The sequence below is a fragment of the Macaca nemestrina genome, chromosome 17 (genome assembly GCF_043159975.1).
Source record: "Macaca nemestrina isolate mMacNem1 chromosome 17, mMacNem.hap1, whole genome shotgun sequence".
NCBI classification, from domain to species: domain Eukaryota; kingdom Metazoa; phylum Chordata; class Mammalia; order Primates; family Cercopithecidae; genus Macaca; species Macaca nemestrina.
In genome coordinates this window covers 85,701,669-85,728,124 of record NC_092141.1, presented here as the reverse complement: position 1 = coordinate 85,728,124, position 26,456 = coordinate 85,701,669, and the positions used below count along the sequence as shown (strand labels likewise).

At 51.4% G+C, this 26,456-nt stretch overlaps 1 protein-coding gene across 3 annotated transcripts in view; it reads left to right on the top strand.

Moving 5' to 3' along the window:
- The window catches only part of LOC105469212 (matrix remodeling associated 7), a 33,044-nt gene extending 16,732 nt beyond the window's left edge, over positions 1-16,312 (top strand). Inside the window, exons 2-5 of one of the 3 annotated variants that reach the window (XM_011719981.2) lie at positions 5,635-5,698; positions 8,632-8,725; positions 9,863-9,943; positions 12,905-14,233. In XM_011719981.2, the coding sequence (XP_011718283.2) occupies positions 5,635-5,698; positions 8,632-8,725; positions 9,863-9,896 (192 nt within the window). In that variant the 3' untranslated portion in view covers positions 9,897-9,943; positions 12,905-14,233. Of the gene's footprint in view, positions 1-5,634; positions 5,699-8,631; positions 8,726-9,862; positions 9,944-12,904; positions 14,234-16,076 lie in introns of those variants that run through there. The other 2 variants (XM_011719980.3, XM_011719983.2) reach the window with 2 other exon arrangements.
- The last annotated feature ends 10,144 nt before the right edge of the window (positions 16,313-26,456 follow it).

Sequence of the window (26,456 nt, the reverse complement as noted above, 5' to 3'; positions counted from 1 at the left end):
TTTTGTTTGAGATAGGCTTTCACTCTTTCACCTAGGCTGGAGTGCAGTGGTGTGATCTCGGCTCACTACAGCCTTGACCTCCTGGGCTCAAGTGATCCTCCCACCTCAGCCTCAGCTGGGACCACAGACACATCCCACCATGCCCAGCTAATTTTTGTAGAAATGAGGTTTTGGCCAGGCGCAGTGGCTCACGCCTGTAATCCCAGCACTTTGGGAGGCCGAGGCGGGCGGATCACAAGGTCAGGAGATTGAGACCATCCTGGCTAACACAGTGAAACCCCGTCTCTACTAAAAATACAAAAAAAAAAAATAACCAGATGTGGTGGTGGGCGCCTGTAGTCCCAGCTACTCAGGAGGCTGAGGTGTGAACCCGGGAGGCGGAGCTTGCGGTGAGCCCAGGTTGCGCCACTACACTCCAGCCTGGGCGACAGAGCAAGACTCCATCTCAAAAAAGGAGAAATGAGGTTTTGACATGTTGCCCAGGGCAGTCTCAAACTCCTGTGCTCAAGCAGTCCACTTACCTTAGCCTCCCAAAGTGCTGGGATTACAGGCATGAGCCACAGCGCCCAGCCTCGGCTTCCGTTTCATTCTGGGATACAGGGGTGTCCCCAGAATCTTAGTGCAGTTTTAATAACTTCAGACGTTTAAATGTACAAACCTACAAAACATCAGTTGAATATTTACTTATTTAAATTTCTTTTCCACTTAGTTTCCTGACAGTCAAGTGCTAGATTTTTCATTTTAATTCTCTGCATGTGCCAGTGTCTGGATGGACAGGCAGGCAAAGGAGCCCTTACCTGGGTTAATTGACCTCCCTTGAGGTCAGTGGCCTGATTGTCACCTCCCTTGAGGTCACATGTGCACCAAATCCAGTTCTTTAGAACATGGTGAGGCTGGAATCACCAGTGTTACCTTTTCTTGTTGCTGACCAACAGTCGATAAAAGGTTTTTCGAAGTTTGAAAACCAACTAGAGCCATGTATCGCACTGGGGGGGTATTGTAAGAATCTGAGTAAGAAATATCAAGGTATTTTAAATGTAAATAACCTTTCAAATGTCATTTTTTTGTACATTTGTAGTATCTATACTCCTAAAGTTATTAAAGCTTCAAACTTCACCAAGACTTTGGTAGCCCATTTTTTTTTTTTTTCCACAATACTAATAAGGCCTTCTCATTTGCTTTCCTGACCCAGCAATGGGTCACGACCACAGCTTTTTAAAAATCAGACTTCCAGGCCAGGCGTGGTGGCTCACACCTATAATCCCAGCACTTTGGGAGGCCGAGACGGGCGGATCACCTGAGGTTGGGAGTTCAAGACCAGCCTGACCAACACGGAGAAACCCCATCTCTACTAAAAACACAAAAATTAACTGGGTGTGGTGGCGCATGCCTGTAGTCCCAGCTACTCGGGAGGCTGAAGCTGGAGAATTGCTTGAACCCGGGAGGTGGAGGTTGCAGTGAGCCAAGATTGCGTCATTGCGCTCCAACCTGGGCAGCAAGAGCGAAACTCCATCTCAAAAAAGAAAAAAAAAATCAGACTTCCAAAGTGAAGTACAGTTTCATGTGTGTGTGTGTGTGTGTGCATGCGCACGTGTATGCGTGCGTGTGTGTGAGACAGGGTCTCATTCTTGCCCAGGCTGGAGTGCAGTGGCACCCCCATGGCTTACTACAGCCTCAACCTCTTAGGCCCCAGCGACCCTCCTGCCTTGGCCTCTCAAAGTGCTGTGATTACAGGTATGAGCCCCTGTGCCTGGCCCAAAATCTAAATGTATACCAGCCTCTCTCTGGTCAGGAGGGCTTGGGCACGTCAGCTGATACCGGGTCCTCTGGGGATACGGATCTGCCCCGGCTCATGGACTCCTCGCCCTGGAGTGCAATTATTTGTTTGTCTTTCCTACTGGACTACGAGCTCCATAAGGCAGGGACTGTGCTCATTGTTGCTGTTGTTTATCATTTAATCTTTGTGTCCCTTGCACATAATAGGAGAACTGGCCTTCTGTCTATTCTTGATATTGGGCTTATTTCTGGGGCCCTGCCCTGAATAGGTCAGTGGCTGTTTGTCAGTCATTAAAGAAAGACATCAACCATGAGAAAAACCAACTGTTTTTCTGTTCATGCACGTAACACTCCACAGAACCCTTCACTTCTGATACCGAATATGCAGGCAGCCTCACCCCTACAAGCAGCGCATTCTCCAGCCACCCAGATGCCAAGTGTGTGTCCTCCACTTCAACCCTGACCCTAACTCCCCGGAATCAGGGCAGACCCCACAGGTCAGGGCCCAGTCCCACAGACTGCCCCCCACTTCAGGGGCCCATCACACGTATCAGGTGCCCTCGTTCCTCACACTTTGGTCCTACTTGGGTACAACTCAGGGGTTCCATGAACCCCTCCTCAAGTTCAGTACTTGCTATGGCGTACCACAGAGCTCAGGGAAACACTTACGTTAACTGGTTTATTAGAAAGGAAATGATAAAGGCTACAGATGAACAGCCAGATGGAGGTACCTAAGTAGAGTGAGGTCCAGTAGGTCCTGGATGCAGCAGCTTCTGTCCCCATGGAGTTGGGGTATGCCACTCTCCGTGCACGGGAATGCATTCAGCAGCCTGGAAGCTCTCCAAACCCTATAGGGATGTTGACGGAGGCCTCATCACATAGGCGTCATTGATTCTTAACTCAGTCTCCAGCTCCTCTCCAGTCTCTGGAGGAAGCTGGGTGGGGGCGGGGCTGAAAGTTCCAAGCTTCTCATTGCAGCTTGATCTGTCTGGTGATCAGCCCACCCAGGAGCCCACCCGGAGTCACCTCATTAGAACAAAAGACACTCCTATCACCCAGGAAATTCCAACGGATTTAGGAGCTCTGTGCCAGGGACTGAGATCAAAACCAAATGTTAAAACAAAACATGCTCCTAGCACCCCTGTAACTTAGGAAATTCAAGGGATTTAGGAGCTCAGTGTCAGGGCTGGGCATGGTGGCATGCACCTGTGATCCCACTCCAGAGGCAGAGGCAGGAGGATCGCTTGAGCCCTGGAGGTCGAGACTGCAGTAAGCTGTGATTGCACCACTGCACTCCAGTCTGGGTGACAGAGCAAGACCCTGTCTCAAAAGACAAACAGACAAAATAAAAACTGTGTCAATAACTGGGGGCAGAAATATATATATTTAGGATGTTACGGTCGTTCTTTCTACTTTTTTTTTTTCCAAGTGATCCTTCTGCCTCAGCCTCCTGAATAGGTGGGATCACAGGGGCGTGCCACCTATGCACGGCTAATTTTTAAATTTTTAGTAGAGGCGAGGTGTGTACTATGTTACCAGGCTGGTCTCGAACTTCTGGGCTTAAGCCGCCCTCCCACCTCAGCCTCCCAAAGTGCTGAGATTGCAGGCATGAGCCCCCACACCTGGCCTCTTACTTTTTCTTTTTTTTCCCTCTTTTTTAGAATATATAAGAAAATAAAGAAAAAATGGGGTCTTTGGATCTCACTGTCCAAAGATGCCATTAGCATTTAAAAAATATATTCAGTCATTCATGCATATTAATGGAAAGTCCAAATTATACTGAAATGTGTAAGATGGAAAGGAAAAGCTGCCCCCCAGTCTCCTCTCCCGAGAGGTAGCCACTGCTGACGGTTTCTCGTGGGCCCTTCCAGAAAACAAACCTCTTCTCTGCATTTTCAAGCACATGCATCCCCTTCCACTTTGCCACTTACAGCAAGATGACTATGCTGCTCACGTGGGGCTGCTGCTTGCATTTTTCCCTCAGTGTATCTTGATGCACTTTTCACATCAGTACCTATCAACGCCTCCTTTTTTCTTCTTTTATTAAGATGGAGTCTTGCTGTGTCACCCAGACTGGAGTGCAGTGGCACGATCTCGGCTCACTGCAACCTCTGCCTCCTGGATTTAAGTGATTCTCCTGCCTCAACCTCCCGAGTAGCTGGAGTTAAAGGCACCTGCCACAATACCTGGCTAATTTTTTTGTGTTTTCAGTAGAAACAGGGTTTTGCCCTGTTGGCCAGGCTGGTCTCGAACTCCCAACCTCAGGTGATCCACCCACCTCGGCCTCCCAAAGTTCTGGGATTACAGGTGTGAACCACTGTGCCCAGCCCCCAATTCTGTCTTTTCAACTGCACGCTGTCAGAGTCATTATATAAAAATCCTGATGGACATTTCTCCAGTCTGGAGCAGATGCCTAGAAGTGAGTTTGCTGTGTCAAATGGAGTGGCTCCTCTTCCTGCCCTCTGAAGAGGCCTGCCTATCCCAACCTTAGCCACAAAGATACTTTGCTGTGCAAAATTTGGGAAATATCAGGACACCCAAGCACCGCTTCGCCATAGATAGCACTGAGTCTTTGTGTACAAACTGCGAAACGGGGAAGAGACCCTGTCACCTGTGCAGCTCCCCCCAGGTGGCATTTTGTGTAGTCAAGAGAGTGGCACAGTGGCTCACTCCTGTAATCCCAACACTTTGGGAGACCGAGGCAGGTGAATCACCTGAGGTCAGGGGTTCGAGACCAGCCTGGCAAACATGGCGACACGCCATCTCTACTAAAAACACAAAAAAATAAGCAGGGCGTGGGTGGCGGGCGCCCGTAATCCCAGCTACTTGGGAGGCTGAGGCAGGAGAATCGCTTAAACCCAGGAGGCAGAGGTTGCAGTGAGCTGAGATCGCGCCACTGCACGCTAGCCTGGGCAACAAGAGCCAAAACTCTGTCTCAAAAAAAAACTCAGAAAAAAACAAAAAACAAACAAAAAGTCACTCAGAGGAGCTCAAGGTCCCTCTGGGTTTGCCACTTCCGACCCGCCATGGGGCTTGTAAAACCTTTGCCTCCCAGCACAGCTCCATGTTTTGTCAGGAGCCTCCCCGTGAGCTGCCAGCGCTGGCTGGGCTCCATGGATCAGCTGGGGCTACCCATTCATTCATTTCCATATCTACCCACTGGGCTTCCAAGTTGAAGTTCCTGGGGCCGCGTGTCCCCTCCCCACGACCTTCAATCCCACAGAGCCCATGGGCACGGCACGTCGCTCTCATCCTCTGACATTCCTGCATGCTGAAGTCACTTCTTCCTTCCACCAAGGCCATCCCGGGCCATTCCTCCGATCATCTGTTTATTGTGTCTCTGTGTGGGAGAGAACTGGCTGAAGAGGTGGGGCTCCAGTTTTGGAACATGGACACTGAGAGAGTTGGGGATGGAAAACAACATAGAAGGAAGCAAAGGCAGAGGCTGCGATGGCCATGATGCCTGGCCCTGGTCCCAGATACCCCAGCCAGCTTTTCTCTTGCACCCTTTGTCTACTCACCGCAGCGACACAGTGGGAGTCCCGGGCCCACTTCTCCAAATGGCACACAGATGCCTCAAAAGGCACCCACCTGGGAAAGGCCAAGGCCGAGGGCTTGGGGTCACAGTCAAGAACACGCCTCAGCTCAGCATTTGTGAGCCGAGTCACCTTGGTCCATCATTTGTGCACAGCCCCCACCTGCTGGTTGACCATGACCACAGGGCAGGCACTGCTGCAGGGCATGGACAGGCTGGACCTTCGAGGCCCTCGTCTGTCTCCCCTACCTTCTGCCCCCTCCCCCACCACTTCCCATCACCCAGTCTGTGCCAAGGGCACTGACCCTGTCCTTGTCTTGCAGAAAGAGGAGCAGGACTTGGATGGTGAGACGGGGCCATCATCGGCAGGGCCTGAGGAGGACGACGGTGAGTGGGACCTCTGTGCTCATGAGGGGGCCTGACCATGTCGGGGGTGGCCTGTGCCCTGCTGGGGATCCCAGGAGCTGGGGTTCAAGTGCCAGGGGGAGGGATGGGGTGGGACAGTGGCCTGAGTGGGGCACTGAGAGGTGGAGTTGCACCATGGATGTCCTGCCCTGGCCTGCCTGGACTTTGGGGCCCCCTCACACTCCCTTGGACTTTGGGGTTTGGCTTTCCCATCCCAGGGGCCCCTCTTGAGAACACACTACGTGCCCTGCCCGGCTCTGTCCCGCGCTGCCTCCTAACTCCCCTCTTGTGACCACACTGTACATTTCACGATTCTCTCCAAACATCTCTGACCTATTTTACTGAGACGAAAACCACTCACACGGCCTCCCCCGTGCCTTCTTCGTAATGAAGGCCCCGGGAGGGGACACGCCTGCTTTCTGAGCAGCTCTGGCTGACTGGCCACAGGCCTCAGCCATGAGACTGAGAGGAGAAAGGGAGTGGCCGAGAACAGGGGAGACACGGCCAGATCTGACCCGGCCAGGACAGAGACAGAACAAAACGCGGAGTGGCTTCTGCTGGGTCTGTCCGCTGATTTCTCTAGAAAAGAAAGCGGAGGCAGACATGCAAGATGTCAGCGTTTGTTGCCTCTGTATGGCAAGCACAGGGAGGATTAGTGCTTTCTGCATTTTTGTATGTTTGAAATATTTCATAATTTTAAAAAAGCAAGACTGTTGCCGTGACCTTAAGTCGGCTGCTGGCAGGAGCAGTGGAAAGAGAGAGTTTCAGGAATGCAGGAACCAGCTCCTGCGGGCAGGCTGGGCTGGGGTGCAGAGCTGCCCCTGAGGCCGTGCCTTGGTTTCATCAGCACAGCCTGGAGCAGGAGGGGAGACTGAAGCTTGGGTGCAGGCGGTGGACTGCAGGTGGGGACATTAGTCCCTTACCAGGAAGTACCCTTGCTCCCTGCTTTTGGGGACGGGGGACTCACTGCAGCCGTGGCCCTGGCATCTGTCCCTGCCACGTGGCCTGAGACAGCTGAAGGGATGCAGGGATCCTGTTAGTGACTTGGGGACACGGGAAGGAGGCTCGCAGACCCCTCTCCCTGGTGTAGCTGCCAGAGGGCCCAGCCCCCCAGGGCTGTCACCAGCCTCCCTCCTTATCTGCACTGCTGCGCCTGCACATCCCCCACCCCCAGCGCCTCCTGCCACCTTAGCCTCCTGCCATCTCTAGCTAGGCAGGGAAAGGAAAGGTTTATGGCTCCAGCTGTTGGAAGACTGTGTGAGCAGCCCCCAGCCCCTCTGCAGTACGAGGCAGCCTCAGAGGCTAATTGATTAGTGTCGCTAAAATGACTTCCCTGAGCGACTCGTGGATTCACAGGAGACTGGAGGAAGAAACCTCCCCCGTCCCTCAGAGGCTGTCACATTGAACCCTCCTGGCCTAGGAAAATTGGATGTGCTGCCTGGTGCACTGCCTGGGATTGAGTGAAATCCTTTTCAAGCCGTTTGTTCTGTCTGGCTCAGAAAACAAAACTAATCAGACTTGCTCCATAAATTGAAACCTAAGACTGGGGCCAGGCTGGCAGGATTTTGTATGTTTTCTTTTTGGGAGGGATATTGGGGGGATACTGGAGTCTCACTCTGTTGCCCAGGCTGGAGTGCAATGGCACGATCTTGGCTCACTGCAACCTCCGCCTCCGAGGTTCAAGCTGTTCTCCTGCCTCAGCCTCCTGAGTGGCTGGGATTACAGGCATGCGCCACCACGCCCAGCTAATTTTTGTATTTTTAAAAGAGACAGGGTTTCACCATGTTGCCCAGGCTGGTCTTGAATTCCTGGCCTCAAGTGATCCACCTGCCTCGGCCTCCCAAAGTGCTGGGATTACCGGCGTGAGCCAGTGCACCCAGCCAGATGTTTGGGTTCTGAATTCACATCTAGAACCTTCTTCCTCTCACCCTGAGAGCCCTTCGTCTCCCCATCGGTCTGCATCAGCCTATCTGGTAGCATGAGGGCTGCAAGCTAGAGGGGAGGGGCCTGGCTTTTCAGGCTGTTGGACAGGATGTGGAGGGACAGAGAGGGCAGCACTTCCACAATAGCAGCTGAGGAGCTCTCTACACCTCCCTCACTGGGTCCTTTAGTTAGTGGAGGTCGATAAGAGGCCAGCCAGCTCTGCCCGATACTTGTGGATTCAGGAACCAAGAGGTTGCTCCCCCACGAGGCTTTTCCCTCTGGGAGGTCAGCTTTTCTCTCCTCACCATGGCTCATGCGCCCGGAGCCTGTGTCCACTCCAGGCCACAGGTCCTGGCTTACTCTGTGCCCACCACCTACTTGTCCATGTGCCCTCTTCAGGCCTCAAGATCTGCCTCTTTTTTGCAGTCAGTGATGGGGTGTCTGCCCTCGGGGACTGGCAAATCAGGCTCTGCCTCTTCAGCAGTACACAAGTCAAACCCGCCGTGGCAAATCCCGCATCCCTGGCCTGGCCACTGTGGGCTGCCTGAATGCGTGTTTTCTGATTATCAATAGCCACAGGGGTTGGGGGGACGACACAAGCCTCCCCACACCCAGGCAAGCGCGGTGTGTGTTCCGAGATGAGCTGTGCTCTGCTTGCCGGAGCTGTTGCCTGTGAGCTCAGTATCCGAGAGGACCCGGCAGGGCCAGGGCAGACAGAGCACTGCAGATGCCGGGAGGGAGGGACGCGGTGTCTGGAGACAGCCGTGGACCAGGAGCGGGACCGCTTTCTCTCTGGCTGTCTCGTTGTAGGATTTAAGGGAAAGCTATGGAATGAGAGGGGGTATAGGCGCTGGGGTGAGAAGATGCTCTGACAGCCGGATGCGGCCTCTGCCTGAGGTCTTCCTTTTTAAACCTAGGGAAAGGGGGCCGGGGTTTGTGGGGGCCCAGCCTCTACAGCACTCCCTGGCACTGACCGGGTCCCCTCTCCGCAGGAGAAGGCTTCTCCTTCAAATACAGCCCCGGGAAGCTGAGGGGAAACCAGTACAAGAAGATGATGACCAAAGAGGAGCTGGAGGAGGAGCAGAGGTAGGCTGCAGCCCCTTTGCTGGTGCCTGGCGGGCTCTTAGGGGAGGGGGGTGCTCCTCTGAGCCCTTCATGTTCTGCCTCTTGGCAGAAGGGCGCAGAAAGGAGGTGGGGCTCCTACAAACTCTGCCCAACCACTGCCCCACCTTCGCAGTTTAGTTCTTTCCTGCCCTGATCAGCCAGGCTCGTGCGCCCCAGAACCCCTACCTGGCACTGACCAGGAGAAGGTCACTGGTGATGGGGGACACAGAGCCCATTTACTGAACCCCCCACCCCCTCCACACCGCACTGCTCCCGTCTAAAGAAATCAGACGCCAGGAAAGAGCCTGGAGCAGACCTGGCTGCCACTCACACACGGAGTCCCCAGCAGAGCTGATTTCTTGATTTCTCCTTCGGGACACAGCGGGTTCTTGGTGCCCCTCATTCAGCGGCCTCCCAGGCTGGGGCCTGCAGCAGCGCCTCGTCGCTCCGGGCGGTGCAGCTGTGGCTTCTCGTTGTTGGAACTGGCTCCCCCTTCCCATCTGGACACCCCCTGCACACCCACTGGGCTCCCCTCCACATTTTCCCTCCACTCCATCCTGCCGGGTGGGGAAGGGGTGCACTGGGTGCGGTGGGACAGCTGGGGAGGCCTCGGCAGACGGACAGGCATTTGCAGAGAGACAGTTGTTTGCACCAGGCCCAGCAGGCTCCTGGTGCTCACCCACATTGCTGCCCTTCTGCAGCGTGGCCTGGAGTCCTAGGTGGTAGCTGTGCCACTTTCCAAGCCTGGTGACCCAGAGCAGCTCGTGGGAGTCACCCCCTACTTGTCAGCAGAAGCCAGCAGTCTAGGGTCTGAGCGGAAGGGGAGGTTTATGATTTTGGAATCAGAACTCAACTGCCCTTTCATGACTGCGTGCGAGGCCACCCACCAGGCAGCCCTCTAATCTCAGAGCTGCTCTGCTGGTGACAGGCCCTGTCTCCCCTCCCGGTGCTGGCATCAGCTCTCTCGACCCTTAGCAGGAAGGCTCTTCACCCTGGCTGGGTGGGGGGCGGGCAGTGTAAGCACAGCCAGGAGGAAGAGCCCTGGCAGGAGCCCCAAGTCCTCAGGTGCTGAGGATGCTGCCTCTTGGCATGACCAGGTTTGCTGCATTTATATTTCAGGATTGAGCTGACCTCTGACCTCACTTCCCTGTAGCAAGTTCCTTAGGTCCTGAGCCACAAATATTCTTGCAAATCCTTTTGGTAAGGACACTGATTTCTTAGACTAGTGGCGCTCCCCTCCTACTGCGTGCTAACGTGCCCCCAACACAACTGACGCGGCCTCAACCTCCCCTCCTCCATCGCCTTCATAACCGATTAATACATTTCCCACCTGAGCCCTTCTCATTCTTCTCAAGCACGAGGAATCACTGGCAGAAAAGGCCCCGTCTGGGGGCAGAGGTTCCTGGAGGGGAGTTAAGTCCCTGAGTTCCTAGAGGCGGCCTAATGGGCCAGTGGGTTGGGGTGCTAGTGCCCCCTTGCAAGGCTGGGAGAACTGTCACCCTAGGACCTCAGGCTTCGGGAATGTGGATGTCGTCACCCTGCCGCCTTGGGTCTCACCCTGAGAAGGTGAGGCAGCTTCTGCACAGTGCACAGCAGATATCCTCACAGCGGTCCATGCTCCCAAGCTGTGAGACAGGCAGGTTCTTATGATCAGGGCAAGGATTAGCAGACGACAGCCAGGCCACATCTGATCCCCCACCTGCCTGTGTCAACCCAGCGTGGCAGGAACAGCAACACCCATTTTCCTGTGGTCTGTGCCCCTTTGTGCCACAGTGGCCGAGGTGAGTCACTGCAGCAGAGACCACACACTCCCCCAAATCGAAATAGTATCTGGCTCCTCGCAGAAAAAGGTTGCAGTCCTTGGACAGAGGCTAGAGGGGGCTGGACACAACTGCCAGCCCTTGAAAGTCCCTGGGGACAGAGGCTGCTCAGGCAGATGGATCTGGAGGGCCTCTTAGAACAAGAAAGACCAGGCCTCAGGCTAGGGGTGAAACTGCCACTACCACCCACGTCCAGAGCTGGGACCTTGGCAGTGGGGAGGGAAAATCCCTTCCCCTTATTTTCAGAGAGTAGACCCTGTGCTGCCCATCCCTCCCCACTGGATCTTCGGAGGTCTCTAGACCACCATCCCACACTTGGCTGTTCCATGGGATCGAGACTGTGCCTGAGGTGCTGCTCCTGGGACGAGGGAAGACTCCTTGACTCCTCTGCACGCTGCAGTTACCACTTTGTGCCCTGAATTGAGAAGGAGGGGCCGGAGGACTTCTTGGGGCAGGACTGGAGTTCACGTTCATTCCCATCACTGCCCAGCCCGCATGCTCCCTGTGGCTCCCAGGCATGCTGGTGGCATCTGCTTGCTCCCCCACACCTCTGCCCCCTGCATGTGGTCGCCCCTCGCAGCATTGCGTGGGGTCCCCACGGCTCCACACCACGCTGTCCTCACACGGTGATGCTTGGGGTTGCAGAGGCTGGTCAGTTTGGCTTTGGCTTTTCATCTTCAGCATGGTGGTTCTCATGGGGATGGGGAGCGCTGGCAGCTGTGAAGACAGTTCCGGTCCCAGCCGAGTCCGGGGAACCGCCCTAGAATCATCAGTATGAAAAATAACATGCCTGTTATTATCAAACCACTAAAACCACAGGCCAGCTAGCAGGGTGCTGTCCCTCCACCTGTCAGGTTCTGCCCTCCCAGAGGCCCTCCGTGCCTCTGATGCCTTTCCCAGCTCTCAGGGTCCACAGTCGAGTTGCAGCTAAAAGCTGCATGGCCCCTGACTTTACTGACTCAGCCAACAGATCGCATCTAGAACCTGAAGCTTTAGTGGTTGCCGGTTCCAACACTCCCCAGGAGCCTCAATTCACAGGCTTTCATGACAATTAGGAAGTGGGACTGGAAGCAGGAGGTCCCAAATTAGTTCCACCACATGCTGAAGTGGGCAGTCTCATCCTTGAACTACTCACAGATCAAATTCCTTCCGCCTGGGGCCAGAAAGCAGTCAGGTCTGTAAATCCAGAGGCGGCTGCTGCTTAAGATCCCTCTTGCCGCGTCTGCCGGCCTCCTCAGCTCTCCCCTCGGGCCGGAGGTTCACACACTTCATGCCTCTGGTGGCGTCCCTGGGTTCTGCTGAAGCTGATGTGGGAGGTGCCACCTCCAGTTTCACAGTGTGGCTAGGACAGTGGGCTTGCAGGCTGGTGACAGCTCCCCTGAGCAAGAGGCCTCCTCCTCCTCCTCCCCCAGAGCTAGGGAAGCTGGCAGGGCTTGGCTGGCTTCGCAGCTTGGCAGGAGAGAGAAAAGGCACGGCTGTCAGCTCCTCTCCATCACTTCTTCCCACCTTCTGGTCTCAGAGGGAAAAGGAACCCAGGCTGTAGACTATACTGACTCTGATAGATCAGGACCCACCCCTCCATTTGAGGTCTGCAGGGCTGTTTTGACTCCTCTGGAAATGGACATAACTCTAGAGGAAGGTGATAGTGTGATAAAACAGGGAAGGAGAGGAGGCGGCCAAGGAACCACAGCTGTGGGGTAGTTCTGGTTCTTCTATCTGATGTGTGCAAGAAACGACAGAAACAATAGACCGGACAGTGTGAATTTCCAGCTCAGGCTGGAAATGCGTGCTGTGACCACCAGGAGAGGGCGCCAGAGGGACAAGCTCAGACCTGCTGCTTTCTCAGTGGTCTCAGGGCTGGCGATGTGCCTTGGTTCATAAAAGATGGGCACACTGTTGGCTCCATCTGGAAGCTTGCATCCTAGGATGCCAATATCCCCCGAGGGGACAAAACTCAGCCAGCGGGAATGGGAAATTATCTAGGGTGATAGGAATATTGTCAGCACAGCCACACAACCCAAGATCAGAAAGGCCCTTGGCAACTCAACTGCTCCAGTTCCTTCCTTAAGTACCCTGCAGAGGCTGAACAGGTCTGTGGGCTGCAAGGTTCTGTGCGGGGTCAAGGGGAGCTCTGCGAGCTCTGGCCAGCTTTGCGGCACAGACCGTCTTGCCGCAAGCGATGAGAAGCAAATCAGCAGTGGTTTGAGACACCAGAGTCTAGCGCAGCTTCTGCAATTCCAAACATTCTCCTTCCTCGACCCCATTTCCCCCTTTCCTCGCCCATGGTGCAGGATGGAATGAGTAAAATAAATTATCTTTTTCTCCCCATTTCTCTTTACAGAACTGAAGAATAACGAAGTTATCCTTAGCGTCCTCCTAAAGGCTTTTCCTTTTGGCATCTTAAAAGCTTGAGAGATAAAATGGAAACCCCAGAGAGGAGTCTGGCAGGCTCCCAGGGTGCATGCTGCCTTCGTAAATCTGCTGAGCTCTAGACCCTCAATCAGGACTTGTCCCTTGGCTAGCAGGATCCTGGGAACACCTTTGGCCCTGCCCTGTAGCGAGATGTTCATGTCCATTTCTGTGGGTCACTTTGTTAAGCTGAAGCGTTTTAAGAGTTTGAGCTCAGACCCTGGACTGGGATTTTTCTTATCACTCAAACTTGCTATCCACACACCCTGCACACCTTAGATAAAACAAACATTTAAAAAGCAGAGTTCACTTTCACTCCAGTGCCCCCATTTTGTCCTCACTGAAGCCAAACCACAAAAGACTTTGAGGAATGAGAGACAAATGAGGTAGAGCTCACCTGTGCTCACCAGCTCGGTCAGAGTGGTCAGCCGACCCCTTTCCCTGGGAACCCCACCTCTCTCTCTGGCTAGCATGGTTGTTGGGGGTGAGATGCCATATTGATTAGAAGGCAGCAAAGAACCAGTACCAGGAATTGACTTGACCATTCCCCTTACTTTTCATCTAGAGAAATCTTGGATTCAGCCCATTTATTGCTAAGACACCTTTTCACTGACGTTCTTACCAGCTCAGCCAAATCTCCACTCTGCTATAGCAGAAGCAATAATGTTGCTTTAAAAAGATTTCTTGACTATGCCTTTTCTTAGAAAGGTTGATAGATTAGTTGGAACTTCAGATCATCAGATCAGTCTCAGATTCGTTTCTTGGAATTTTATATTTGACAGTATTTATACTATACCAAACTCATTTGCAGTTCTTAGGTTTGTTGGTTAAAACATTTTTTTAAAGCAGTAAGTTTATAGAAAATGTTTTCATTTAATGGAAGGCTGGGGAATGTCCAGCATCAGCCCCTATGGCATGCATTCCCAGTGGCTTTCTCCATCTCAGCCTGAAACCTTTGGTTCAGGGCTTAGGGGAGAACAGGCCACATGGCAACAGCCACATAGTCATTGCCTTCAACACAGAGCCACGGGGTGAATGGATGTACTTCTGTGTCCCCAAACAGCAATAGTCATGCCCTTGTCCAGGCTGGGATCTAATTGATACAATAGGTCGTTGACTCCCTCCCAGTAGAGCTATCTAGGTTTGTCTGGAAAATTTCCCACCATGGCTTATAGGCACCACACCTCATGTACTCCTGATGGCTTGGATCTCTGTATTCAGCCTTTGTTCAGTCCAATAAACTTTGAGTAGATGATCTCAATTACTGTGTGTTTTTTCAGTTTGCTTTGTTTAAAAAAAAAAAAAACCCTTTTGAACCCATTAAAATTTGACCTCTCTTTCATTTTGATGCCTCGTACTCTGCAGCAGAGGACAAAGCCATCCATCCACCCTGCTAAAAATACGCAGTCACCACAGCTGTCTGAACCACGTGACATGATCTGTGTTCACTCAGGGACATGTGGATTGTGCTTGCATCACAGAACTCAGCACACCCTTTCTGTTCACAGGAATTCCTCTTTCTTCTTTTCTTGAGACAGGGCCTCCGTCTGTCGCCCAAGCTGGAATGCAGTGGTGCAGTCACAGAGCTCACTGTGGCCTTGACCTCCTGGGCTTAAGTGATCCTCCCGTCTCAGCCTCCCAGGTAGCTGGGACTACAGGTGCTCACCACCACGCCTGGCTAATTGTTTTATAGAGACAGGGTCTGACTATGTTGCCCAGGCTGGTCTCAAACTCCTGGGCTCAAGTGATCTTCCTATCTTGGCCTTCTAAAGTGCCAGGATTACAGGCATGAGCCACTGCACCTGACCCTCTTCCTTCTTACAGGAGGCACAAAGCACACATCATAGGCTGCTGCTTCTCAGACAGGGGAACCAACTGTAGACGCAACTTTCCCAGAGGACAAGGGAGGCTGGGAAGTGGGGCTTCAGTATTTCAACTGCTAGATGCTGCTCTAGACAGAAACCTCTGCAGGATGGAAGATGCACGGTGAGGAGAGGAGGGAAGGGTGAACCAGAAGGAATATGGTAGCAAAAGTATGGGAGCGAATGTGGAGACCACCCCTCCAGGCAGCGTTGGGGATGCCAGTGGCCCAGGGTATGCTGAGGTCCTGCAGTCGCAGAGCCTGTAACGTGCGTACAGCTGACCCAGCTGCAGGGAGGGGCTGAGAGGCCCGATGCTGCGATGTGGTTTGCATTCTCTGAAGGCACTGAGCCCGTGGTGTGGTGTGGAGGGCAGGAACTGCAGAAACCAGGAGAGTGAGATGCAGCCAACATGCAGTGCCCAGCTGGGCTGAGGAGCACAGGGCACCAGAGCAGAACGAACAACAAACATACGGCTCCCTGGGTTCGGCAGCCGCCTCGCCCCACCTCAGGTGTTTGTGCTGCAGGAGTTGTCCTGTGCTGGTCAGATGGTGTAGCTGAGCCTCATAAAGATAACAAGACATTGCTCCCAGCACAAACATTTAGGCCAGTCTTCCTCCACACCCATCCCTTGGTAAAAGGGGCAGGGCCGCCGCCTGCCATAGGGTATCCTTGTGCAGATTAGGAAAAGGCACCCCCCTTTCTCTGGGCAGTGAAACCCCACAGGCTGCCCTCCTCGCTCCTTTGCCAAGCACCGTCTTGCACACATCTATATGCTCCCCGATTTCCCAGCTGATGTTTTTTCTTTCTCCACTTTCGGCTCATTCCTCTCAAAGAAGGCTGTTTCTAACCTAGTTCTTCATAGTACTACCTCAAGCCGTTTCATGGAGCCTATCTTCTTCCTCATTACGTCACTGTGGGATGTGCAGTCAACAATCAAATGAGGCCCAAAGGGAAACTGAGGCATAGAGCACCTAAGTGATACCTGGGGTCCCCAAACCTCCCCGGCAAACCTGAGATTTCGCATCCCAGCTTTTAGAGCCCTCAAAAGTTGCGTGTGTCAGACCCAACCAGTTCCTATGTTCTAAGCGGGTTTTATTTATTTTCATTTTCTTCTTGTTCTGTAAAGCAACCACAGCCACACAGGAGAGAGGAGAGTCCCAATTCTGCCGGCTGCACACAGGCTGTCTCTCTCCCCAGTGGGCTAGGAGCACCTTCTTCCTCTTTGTCCTTTCTTCTCGACAGAGTTCAGAAGGAACAGCTGGCTGCCATCTTCAAGCTCATGAAAGACAATAAGGAGACGTTTGGCGAGATGTCCGATGGCGACGTGCAGGAGCAGCTCCGGCTATACGACATGTAGACTGCGCCCATGGGATGCACAGTGGCCATGCCTGACGCTGTCCCCACCCCTGCCGCACCCCCTTGTTCTTTCCAGACTTCTGTAGGCCTAATTTGCCCTTATAAACATAGATGCAGGCGTACATTCTATACGTACTTGCCCAGTTCTTGCAATGTGTATATTACTTTACAGGAATCAAAACTGTTTTCTCGGAGGACAAAGCCCCTGACCCCTCTGGCTTCTGCTTGCTGGTGAGGTTCCAGCTGTTATGGGGCTCTGAGACCCTCTCCTGATCCAAATCTTTTTTTGTTTGTTTGAGATGGAGTCTCACTCTGTTGCCCAGGCTGGAGTGCAATGGCGTGATCTCAGCTCACTGCAATCTCCACCTCCCAGATTCAGGTGATTCTCCTGCCTCAACCTCCCCAGTAGCTGGGATTACAGGCATGTACCACTACGCCCAGCTAATTTTGTATTTCTAGTAGAGATGGGGTTTCACCATGTTGGCCAGGCTGGTCTCAAACTCCTGAGCTCAGGTGATCCACCCACCTCAGCCTCCCAAAGTGTTGGGATTACAGGCATGAGTCACTTTGCCCAGCCAATAACTACACTCTTATTCTGCCTTATGAGGATTTCTGGAAGCTTCTGTAATTGTAGGGAAGCAAGCTGTAGGGGAGCATTCTGCCTTTTTTTTTTTTTTTTTTTTTTTTTTTAGAAACAAGGTCTCATTCTGTCACCCAGGCTGGAGTGCCATGGTGCCATCATGACTCAATGCAGCCTTGACCTCCCAGGCCCACAAAATCCTCCTGCTTCGGCATGAGTAACTGGGACTACAGGTGTGTACCACCACACTCAGCTAAAGAAAAGCGTTCTTTTCTTTTCTTTTTTGAGACAGAGTCTCGCTCTGGTGCCTGGTCACTGCTTGAACGCTTCACCTTCTGGGTTCAAGCGATTCTCCTGCCTCAGCCTTCCTAGTAGCTGGGATTACAGGCATGCGCCACAACACCCAGCAAATTTTTGTATTTTTAGTAGAGACGGAGTTTCACCATGTTGGCCAGGCTGGTCTCGAACTCCTGACCTCAGGTGAGCCACCTGCCTCGGCCTCCCAAAGTGCTAGGATTACAGGTGTGAGCCACTGTGCCCAGCCAGGAGCGCTCTTTTAGCAAAAAGTCTAATTCAGAGACTCACCTTTCATCCTGGCACTAAACAATGGTACTAGAGGTAAGATCTGCCAAGAATTTCTCTCACTTAAGCAGAATACTTACTTTAAATCTAATTAGGCAAGACTTATTTGAGTACTTGCCTAATTATATTTAATTAGAACTATGCTAGACACTGTAGACAGAAGAAATAAAACACCCCACCTGGTCCTTACCTTTCAGCAGGTTAAAGGCCTTTAGGGAAGAAAAGCCCATGGGCAGGGAAAGAGATGTCACCAGAAAGCATTCAATAAAATGCCAAAGTGATCTTACAGAACAGTGCCTGTGACACCGGAGGGGATTGTTCTGTCTTTGTGAGTGAACATACAATGATGGGGATAACTGGTCCTTCACACCATGCAGGTCCCATTTCTGATCACCCCACTGGCAGAACAATTCACAGTTCTTGAGCAAACTGAGTTAGGGAGGGTATGCTAAAGACAGAACCTATGCAAGTTCTTAGAAATAGTTTTTGTTTGCTGAAATAAAGCTCAATCAACACACAACATGAAAAAAAGTGGAGCACTGGCATTTCCATGCCTCATGCGCACCATCACGAGGTTAACTTCCCGCCATTGCCTCTTGCCTGCCAGGGGTTTTTCAGAAGCCCCTCTCTGTTCCACCCTTTTGCTTCTTTGCTGACCATTCACTCTCTGTGTCTGTTGTTGGATCCAAATATGAGTGTTTGTCTTTTGTGGTGAATGCTTTTTTCCTTCTTGAAATTGTTTTAATGTGTTTTGTCAAAAGCATTTAACCATGTTATGATTTAAGAATTCTTTGTTCACTTGAGGTCAGGAGTTCAAGACCAGCCTGGCCAACATGGCAAAACCCTGTCTCTACTAAAAATACAAAAATTAGCCCAGCATCCCCTGAACAAATGACCATCTGGAGGAGAAGGTAACTGCATTTCATTGGGGATCTGTGATAAAAGGGAGCATCGGTGTTGGGGAGACACCTGTTCCACCTGAGTTTCCTATGAGGTCCAGGACAGGGCTTGGTGGGCACTCGGAAGCCAGTGTCTGAAGTGCTCAGCATCCTCCTCTTCCTCGGTGGTAGGTGTCTACTGCCCAGGCCCCACCCCTGGCCGTGGACACTTCATGGAAACACTGCTGGTTTGCTATGGTGTTGGGTGGCTCTTGTCTATTCCCCATAAGTGCTGGCCTCTGTTGACACCATTTCTGCCACCTCATCTGAGATTGCTCTCATCAGCTCACAGAGATTCAGTTCAGAGAATGAACCAAATCTAAGCTAAAAAGCATAAAGGAGGGCAGAAAGAAACAGCAGGGTGGGAGAAAGAGCGCACACACCGCGGGAAAGATGTCCACCTGGCAGCCACATCACAGAATCACCAGTATGTACGTCACTGCCACCAAGAACCTAGAACCACAGAGGCCTACAGAAGCCAATCCCAGTGGAACTCTCTCCGGGTGCAGGGGCTGAGAGAACCTAAAACATTCAGGTGGCCAGAGCTTCTTTCCAGAGATGGGAACCAGTCTCAAAGCCTTTGCATCTCTCCCCTGCCCTCCCTCCATCACTCTGCTGAGAACTCTGCCCCGGGCTGGCCTGCTGACATGACACGAATAGCAGTGGCCTGTCACTCGTCAGTATCTGCAGTTCTGTTTACCAAAGCCTGCTTGCTAGAGGCTTGTCAGGGCCTCCTTCCCTCAAAGTGTCCATTGTACCTCCATCTGGATACAATTAGCTGGCTCCCCTCTTCCTGGACTGACGGTAACCACCTTTTCCAATGACCCTGAAGAAAACACACAATCTAAGCTGCTTTACAAGTAAACCCTACAACTGGACAAATTTTCTATCAACCCCCAGTACCCCTCTCTGCTGTGGCTGATTTGTTACTGGTTTTCTTTTTTTTTTTTTTTTTTTCAATTTGAAAACGTAAATAATTATACTAAGACTAGATCACTCTGAGATTGTTTTATTCTAATTTATCCTAAGGACCTGCCTGTACTTAAAGCCTGATACAAAGCCCAAGTTGACCTACTGGGCAGCTCTCTGGGCCTGGAAGGAAGAGCACATGACAAGGCTTCAACAGTACAGCCTGGCTAGGTCCAGGCAGACCATGACTTCTGAAGGCAACAGCATGGTCCACATGGAATCAGGCTGCTGAAGAACAGCAGCGAGAGGCTGCCTCTGAATCACATCTGCAGGGTCACCTGGGCCTGGTGGAGGCCCACAGTCACCCATTAGGCCCCAGTATCCTATGTGGGAGTATCCATGTCTAGTCTCTACTTCTCACTGCAGGAGAGGTGGCAGATGAGGAGGTTTCCTACTTTAAAGCAGGTAGAAGTTGTTTCCTTTCTTCCCTCCTCACAGCCTGGAGGGGGAGGTTGTGCCCAGCCTGATAGCAGCTGCCTTGCCCAAGATTACATCCTGTTCTGGGGGCAGCCCACCTCCAAACCAAGTCACTGGTGGGGTACAAAGGCCTGCCTTGTCTGCCAAAAGGACAGTGCTGATGGACCATTCCAGTTCTAGAGTTCCCAAAGAGATGTCTTTTTGGAGAGGGGCAGGGTACCAGAAATCCTTCACTCAGGCTATAGCAGGGCCTCCAGTTACAAGTAACTTGAGTCCCACCCAGCCAAACATGCCTTTCCGGGTCTAGTGCTGGGTTGCAGAACAGGAAACCTGGCAAATTCCTATTGCCACAGATATTTTTTACTATTATTATTGTCACCTTATTTTTCTATTGGTGGAAACCCTCTAGGGCTTCCACCAGATTCTCCACCTTTATGCTATCATTTTTATCAGTTTTGGTTTTATTGTTTCAGTGCTGCTTCTTGCTAACGGTAGCAGCCAATATACATCATCTCTGGCGACAGATCACGCCATAGAAAATACTGTCGTTTTCCTCATTTTTCTTAACGCCACAGAGTCAGCCGGGCTGTAGTACCAGCCCGGATGTACCAGTTTACTCAGCCATTCCCCCTCTCATGGACATCTGCATGGTTTCCAGTCTTGCAAATTTATATAGTGCCGCTACAAATAAAAGCTGGCGTGTATGCTGTTTCATGTTTGTGTAAATTTACTTTCAGAGTAGATTCTACAGGTGGATTGCGGGTCAAAGGTAAATTTGCACTCCCTCCCAGCAATGCAGGGCAGATCAAGTTCCTGTATTGTCCTTAACAGTGTACTTTGTTAAACTTTTGGATTTTTGACAATCTAATGGATCAGAAGCCTTAGCTCAATGAAGTTTTGTTTCTTTTCTTTTTTTTTTTTTTTTTTTTTGAGACAGAGTCTTGCTCTGTCGCCCAGGCTGGAGTGCAGTGGCCGGATCTCGGCTCACTGCAAGCTCCGCCTCCCGGGTTCCCGCCATTCTCCTGCTTTTCAGCCTCCCGAGTAGCTGGGTCTACAGGCGCCGGCCACCTCGCCCGGCTAATTTCTTGTATTTTTAGTAGAGACGGGGTTTCACTGTGTTAGCCAGGCTGGTCTCGATCTGCTGACCTCGTGATCCGCCCGCCTCGGCCTCCCAAAGTGCTGGGATTACAGGCGTGAGCCACCGCGCCCGGCCTCAGTGAGGTGTTCGTTTGCATTCTTCTGATTATGAAAAAGGCTGAGCGCCCACTTAAATGTTTAGGGGCCCCTTGCATTTTTTTTCCTGTAAACTGTCCACTCATGTCTTGTCCCATTAAATACCATCCATCTAATCTCCGCTTTAGCTCACTGAGTTGCGCATATTTCTGACGATCTTGGCGGTAATCTGGGCTCAGCGCGGTAGTTCTCCAACTCTGAGGCTGCACGGGGAGGGAGTGCTTTGACGAAGGTAACGAAAGAGAATCTGAGTCATTCCAGGGAAAGCCTACTAAAATCAGGAGGCTTTATGAGAGCCAAAATACTAACTTTCAAAAAAACAAAAATACTCCCAAACTTCACCGGCAGCAGCTTTACTTACGTGTTATTTTATCTACGGTGCCCATTTTATCTACCGTGGGGACCACCACATGGAGAAAACCACCCACCCGCGAAGTGAACCAATCACAGCCATAGCGCCGGTGTCGCTCTGCGGCATTTCAGTGGTTCAAGCACCTGCCAATCTGCCGCGAAGCCAAAGGCCTTGATTTGTGGCCATTGGGTACCGCATCCTTCCATCTTCCCCACCTCAATCCCACCTCACGCGGAGGGTGGAAAGCCCCGGATGTCCGACCACACCCAAGGCCGCGTTTACTCAGTGATTGACAAGGGCCATCGTCCAATGAGGAATGCGGCGCGGCCCGGGCGGCCCTGCAGTAGGCACGCGCCTGGCGCCTCAGCCGTAGAAGTGGTCGGGCGTTTGTGGCCCAGCCTATGCTAAGGCCGGCTTGCTGGGGTTCCTCACGGCCGGGTGAGCGACCCCCGGGCTGCCTGGGAGCCGGAACCGAGCCGAACCGAGCACAGGTGGACTGGCCGGCAGCTGCCGCTGCTCTGCTCTAGCCGAGAGATTCGCGCATGCAGCGAATCCCCGGCCGCGTCGAGCTGTGGCCTGGCGTGCGGTGCCTGCCCGAGGCTGGCTCCTGAGTGCCACTCGCGGGACAGGGCCCCGCGTCCCGCATTCGCAAGGTGGGACTAGGGGAGGGTTTTTGTTTTTTTTTCTTTCCCTGCCTCAGGTTTCTTAGTACAAATAACACAGGAGGACCCCACCCCATACAGACGGCAGCCGGGTGGGGGGGGGTCGCTCCAGTCCTCCTGTCCTCACGTTGGCAGACAGAAACATCTACTCCTTAGCCTTTGTAGGGGCCTGGGCACCTTTGGGAGCCTGAGCTGGAACTGAAGCTGGAGCTGCAGCTCGGGCCTTGGTTTGATCCTTGGCCTCGGCCTTTGGCCCGCACAGCCTGAGCCCCTAGGCAAGGCGGGCGCGAGCACGCTTCCCAAGCTTGGAGTGGGCAGTGTTGTGCTTCTTGGCAAAGCGCATGTTCCTCAGGAACTTGGGGTCCACCCCCCTTAAGAGATTCGTATCTTTGTGATCTGGGTTTCTTGATACCATTTCTGTGCCATTTTCGGCACTGGTTGGGTGTGGTGTGGTTCTTAGACTTGGCCATGTTTGCATCTTAAGCGGCGGCTCCCAAAGCGCCTAGAACTGGGAGCTCTTTTTTTTTTTTCTTTTCTTTTTTTTTTGAGACGACGTTGTCTCCCTCTGTCGCCCGGGTTGGAGTGCAGTGGTGCGATCTCGGCTCACTGCAACCTCTGCCAGCGGGTTAAAGCGATTCTTCTACCTCAGCCTCCAGAGTGGCTGGGACTACAGGCGTTCGCCACCACGCCCTGCTAATTTTTGTATTTTTGGTAGAGACAGGGTTTCACCATGTTGGCCAGGCGGGTCTCGAACATCTGACCTCAAGTGATCCGCCAGCCTTGGCCTCCCAAAGTGCTGGGATTACAGGCGTGAGCCACCGTGCCCGGCCTGGGGGAGCATTTCTTGAGCTCCGCAAACGGGCTTTGGGCACCAAGCTGGGCCCCGGAATACAAAGATGAGGTGAAACTAGTCCCTGCCCTCTAAGACACCCGTGTCTCCACCTTCCTCCCCCTGACGCTCCCAGGCTTGCCCTCGAGCAGATTCGGAGGGTGGCCCAGGGTTTCAGATGGTGGTACTGCAGCTGGACCCAAGACACACAGACACACAGACAGACACACACACACACACGCACCCCTTGCTTTTCACATTCCCTATTGTCCCAGGCCTAAGGTAAAAGCCAGCAGTTCTGTACACGCCCAGCTTCACATCTTCAGGTGGGCTGGCAGTCACACCTTCCCTCACCTGTGCTTGCCCTTTCAAGTCCTGCTGCAGGCACCTCAGCTGGGCTTTACCAGAGCAGGCTGAGTACAGGCTGAGTGCCTGTGAAATGGGTTGGACTTACCATTCGGCCAAGTGATCACATTGTTTCCTTTTCTCCACCCAGTTGTGGCCCCCTGCAGGCTCCACATCCCAGGGGGTGGCCCCACCAAACTGGAATCTTTGGTCCTGATGGTGGCCTGGGTCCTCTACAGGTGAAAATTCCTCAGACCAGAGTTGCTGAACTGTGTTAAATAACTCAGTCTGCAATCAGGGTTTTTGAAAATCTCCCTTTTCTCATTCCTTTAAGTACTTTAATTACTTTGTGGCTCTCGCTAAGATGGGACAGGCTATGCTCACAGACTGTAGACACTCATTTCCTTCAATGGTTCACATTCACCTCGGGACTGCCATAGGTGGTGTCTTTGGTTCTCTTTGTACTCAGCTTCAATGATACTGCAAGTTAAATTTCAGAAGAGGAGGCAGCTGGCAAGGGGAATAAAATTAAGAAAATTGTTCCAGGAAGAAAAGGTTCAATGAAAGAAATGGGAGAAAGGGGGCAAAGCACAGAGGATTCAGATTTGAATATTGAATGGTGTGAATTGGCCCATTTACTCTCAGACATTTATTGAGCCTGTCTTCATGCAAAACACTATGGTAAGTGACATAATGCAGAACGAACTCGACTTGGTTTCTACTTGCAAGGCAAGGTGACAGGAAGGTTGGATAACTTTTTGGAGTGCATGCCAAGTGCCCTGCAGAGCGCTGTGCTGTGTGCCTTGCAAATAAATGTTCTCTCATTAATCTTCACTCCTCTATAAAGGCTGTAACATTCTTTTACAGATGAAGAAAACAAAACTCTAAACATTGAATAAGAATAAAGGAGCAAAAGATCTAAACAGACATTTTCTCAGAAAAGATATACAAATAGCCTATAAGCACATGAAAAGATGCTCAACATGTCAATCAAATGCAAATCAAAAACTGCAACAATGAGACACCACTTTACATCGCGAGGATGGCTGTAATAAAAAAGATAATAACAAGTGGTGGAGAAGTGGAGGAATTGGAACCCTCACACTCTTCATGGAAATGTAAAATGGTGCAGCTGCTTTGGAAAACTGGCAGTTTATCCCAATATTAAAGTGATACCAAATGCTGCAGCAATTCCATTCTTAGGTGTATACACAAAAGAATATATATGTACTCTTAGGCGTATACCTATGAAAACATTGTACATGGGTGCTTAGAGCAGCATTATTCATGATTTGCCAAAAAGAGGAAATAATAGCTAAAAGATGGCCGGGTTCAGTGGTTCACGCCTGTCATCCCAGCACTTTGGGAGGCCAAGGTGGGCAGATCACCTGAGGTCAGGAGTTCAAGACCAGCCTGGCCAACGTGATGAAACTCCTTCTCTGCTAAAAAAAAAAAATACAAAAACAAAACCCAAAATAACAGCAACAAAAAACTAGCCAGGCGTGATAGTGTGCCTGTAATCCCAGCTACTGCAGAGACTAAAGCAGGAGAATCACTTGAACCCAGTAGGCAGAGGTTGCAGTGAGCCAAAATTGTGCCATTGCACTCCAACCTGGGTGACAGATGGAGACTCTGTCTCAAAAAATAAAAATAAAAAATAAAAGGTGGAAAGAACATCCATCAACTGGATGCATGGATAAACAAAATGTGATCTATCCACATCATGGAATATTCAACAGTAATAAGGAATGAAGTACTGATACATTCTGTAACATGGATGAACCTAGAAAACATCATGCTGAGTGACAGAAGTCAGACACAAACACCACATAGTGTATGATTCCATATACATGAAATGTCCAGAATAGCCAAATCTATAGAGACAGAAAGTAGATGTATGGTTGCCAGAGGCTGGGGGTGGGGTGGAGGGAAGAGAAGTGCCCGCTAATGGGTACAGGGATAAAAACCCAAAATGTTCTAAAATGATTAGAGTGATGGTTGCACAACTCTGAATGGACAAAAAGCCACTGAATTATATGCTTTAAATAGATTAATTGTATGGTATATGAATTATATCTCAATAAAGCATGTATTTACCTATGTATATACATACATATAGCATTGAAGATAAAAGATCCCAGTCAGCATGGCACCATAAGCACATATTGTGGTCTCTCCTTGGGACTTTTTCTTTTTGTTTTGAAACAGAATCTCGCTTTGACACCCAGGCTGGACTGCAGTGGTGCAATCTCCCCTCACTGCAACCTCCACCTCCTAGGTTCAAGCGATTCTCCTGCCTCAGTCTCCTGGGTAGCTGGGATTACAGGCACGCACCACCACACCAGGCTAATTTTTGTATTTTTTGTAGAGACAGGGTTTCACCGTGTTGGCCAGGCTGGTCTCAAACTCCTGACCTCAAATGATCCTTCCACCTTCACATCCCAAAGTGCTAGGATTACAGGCATGAGTCATCGCACCCAGCCCCCTTTGGCCTCTTGAGAGGAATTTTATTTGTTTTTTCATCTGTAACCATGAGAGAAAAGAAGGTATAATGATAACAACCAATGTTTATTGTTCGCTGTGTGTCTGGCTCTGGGATAAAAACTTTATGTTCTTTTTTTTTTTTTTTAGATGAAGTGTCTGTCGCCCAGGCTGGAGTGCAGTGGTGCAATCTTGGCTCACTGCAACCTCTGCCTTCCAGGATTCAAACAGTTTTCGTGCATCATCCTCCCGAGTAGCTGGGATTACAGGCATGCCTGGCTAATTTTTGTATTTTTAGTAGAAACAGGGTTTCACCATGTTGGCCAGGCTGGTCTTGAACTTCAGACCTCAAGTGATCTGTCCGCCTCGACCTCCCAAAGTGCTGGGATTACAGGCGTAAGCCACAGCGCCCGGCTTAGAACTTTATGTTCTATGTGATTTAGTTCTTGTGAGAAACATGATATGTGGCAGGTTGAGTCCCCAGGAAGCCAACTGAGATGGAGGTCGGCATGTAAGAGGTTTGTTAGGGGTGCTCCCAGGTCAAGACCTGCAGGAGGAGGAGGAAAGGGAGAGGACTCAGCGCAGGGAGGAGGGAGAGCTGTGATGCAGTAGAGGCTGAGCAGACACTGTGGGGAGTCATTTTGAAACTACTCTCTCCACTGAAGTAGCACCCCCACCCCCCATAGATGCTGACAGTGGAGACTTTTTGACAGCAGCACTCCCAGAAATGGGGGAAAGATCCTTAAAGATCCTTCATTCCTAATGAGAGTTATGGGTGGCACAGCAAAGTATCCACTATGATTATTAGTGTTAGCATCTTTTTTTTTTTTTTTTTTTTTTTTTTTGGTAAGCAGGACCTTGCTCTACTGCCCAGGCTG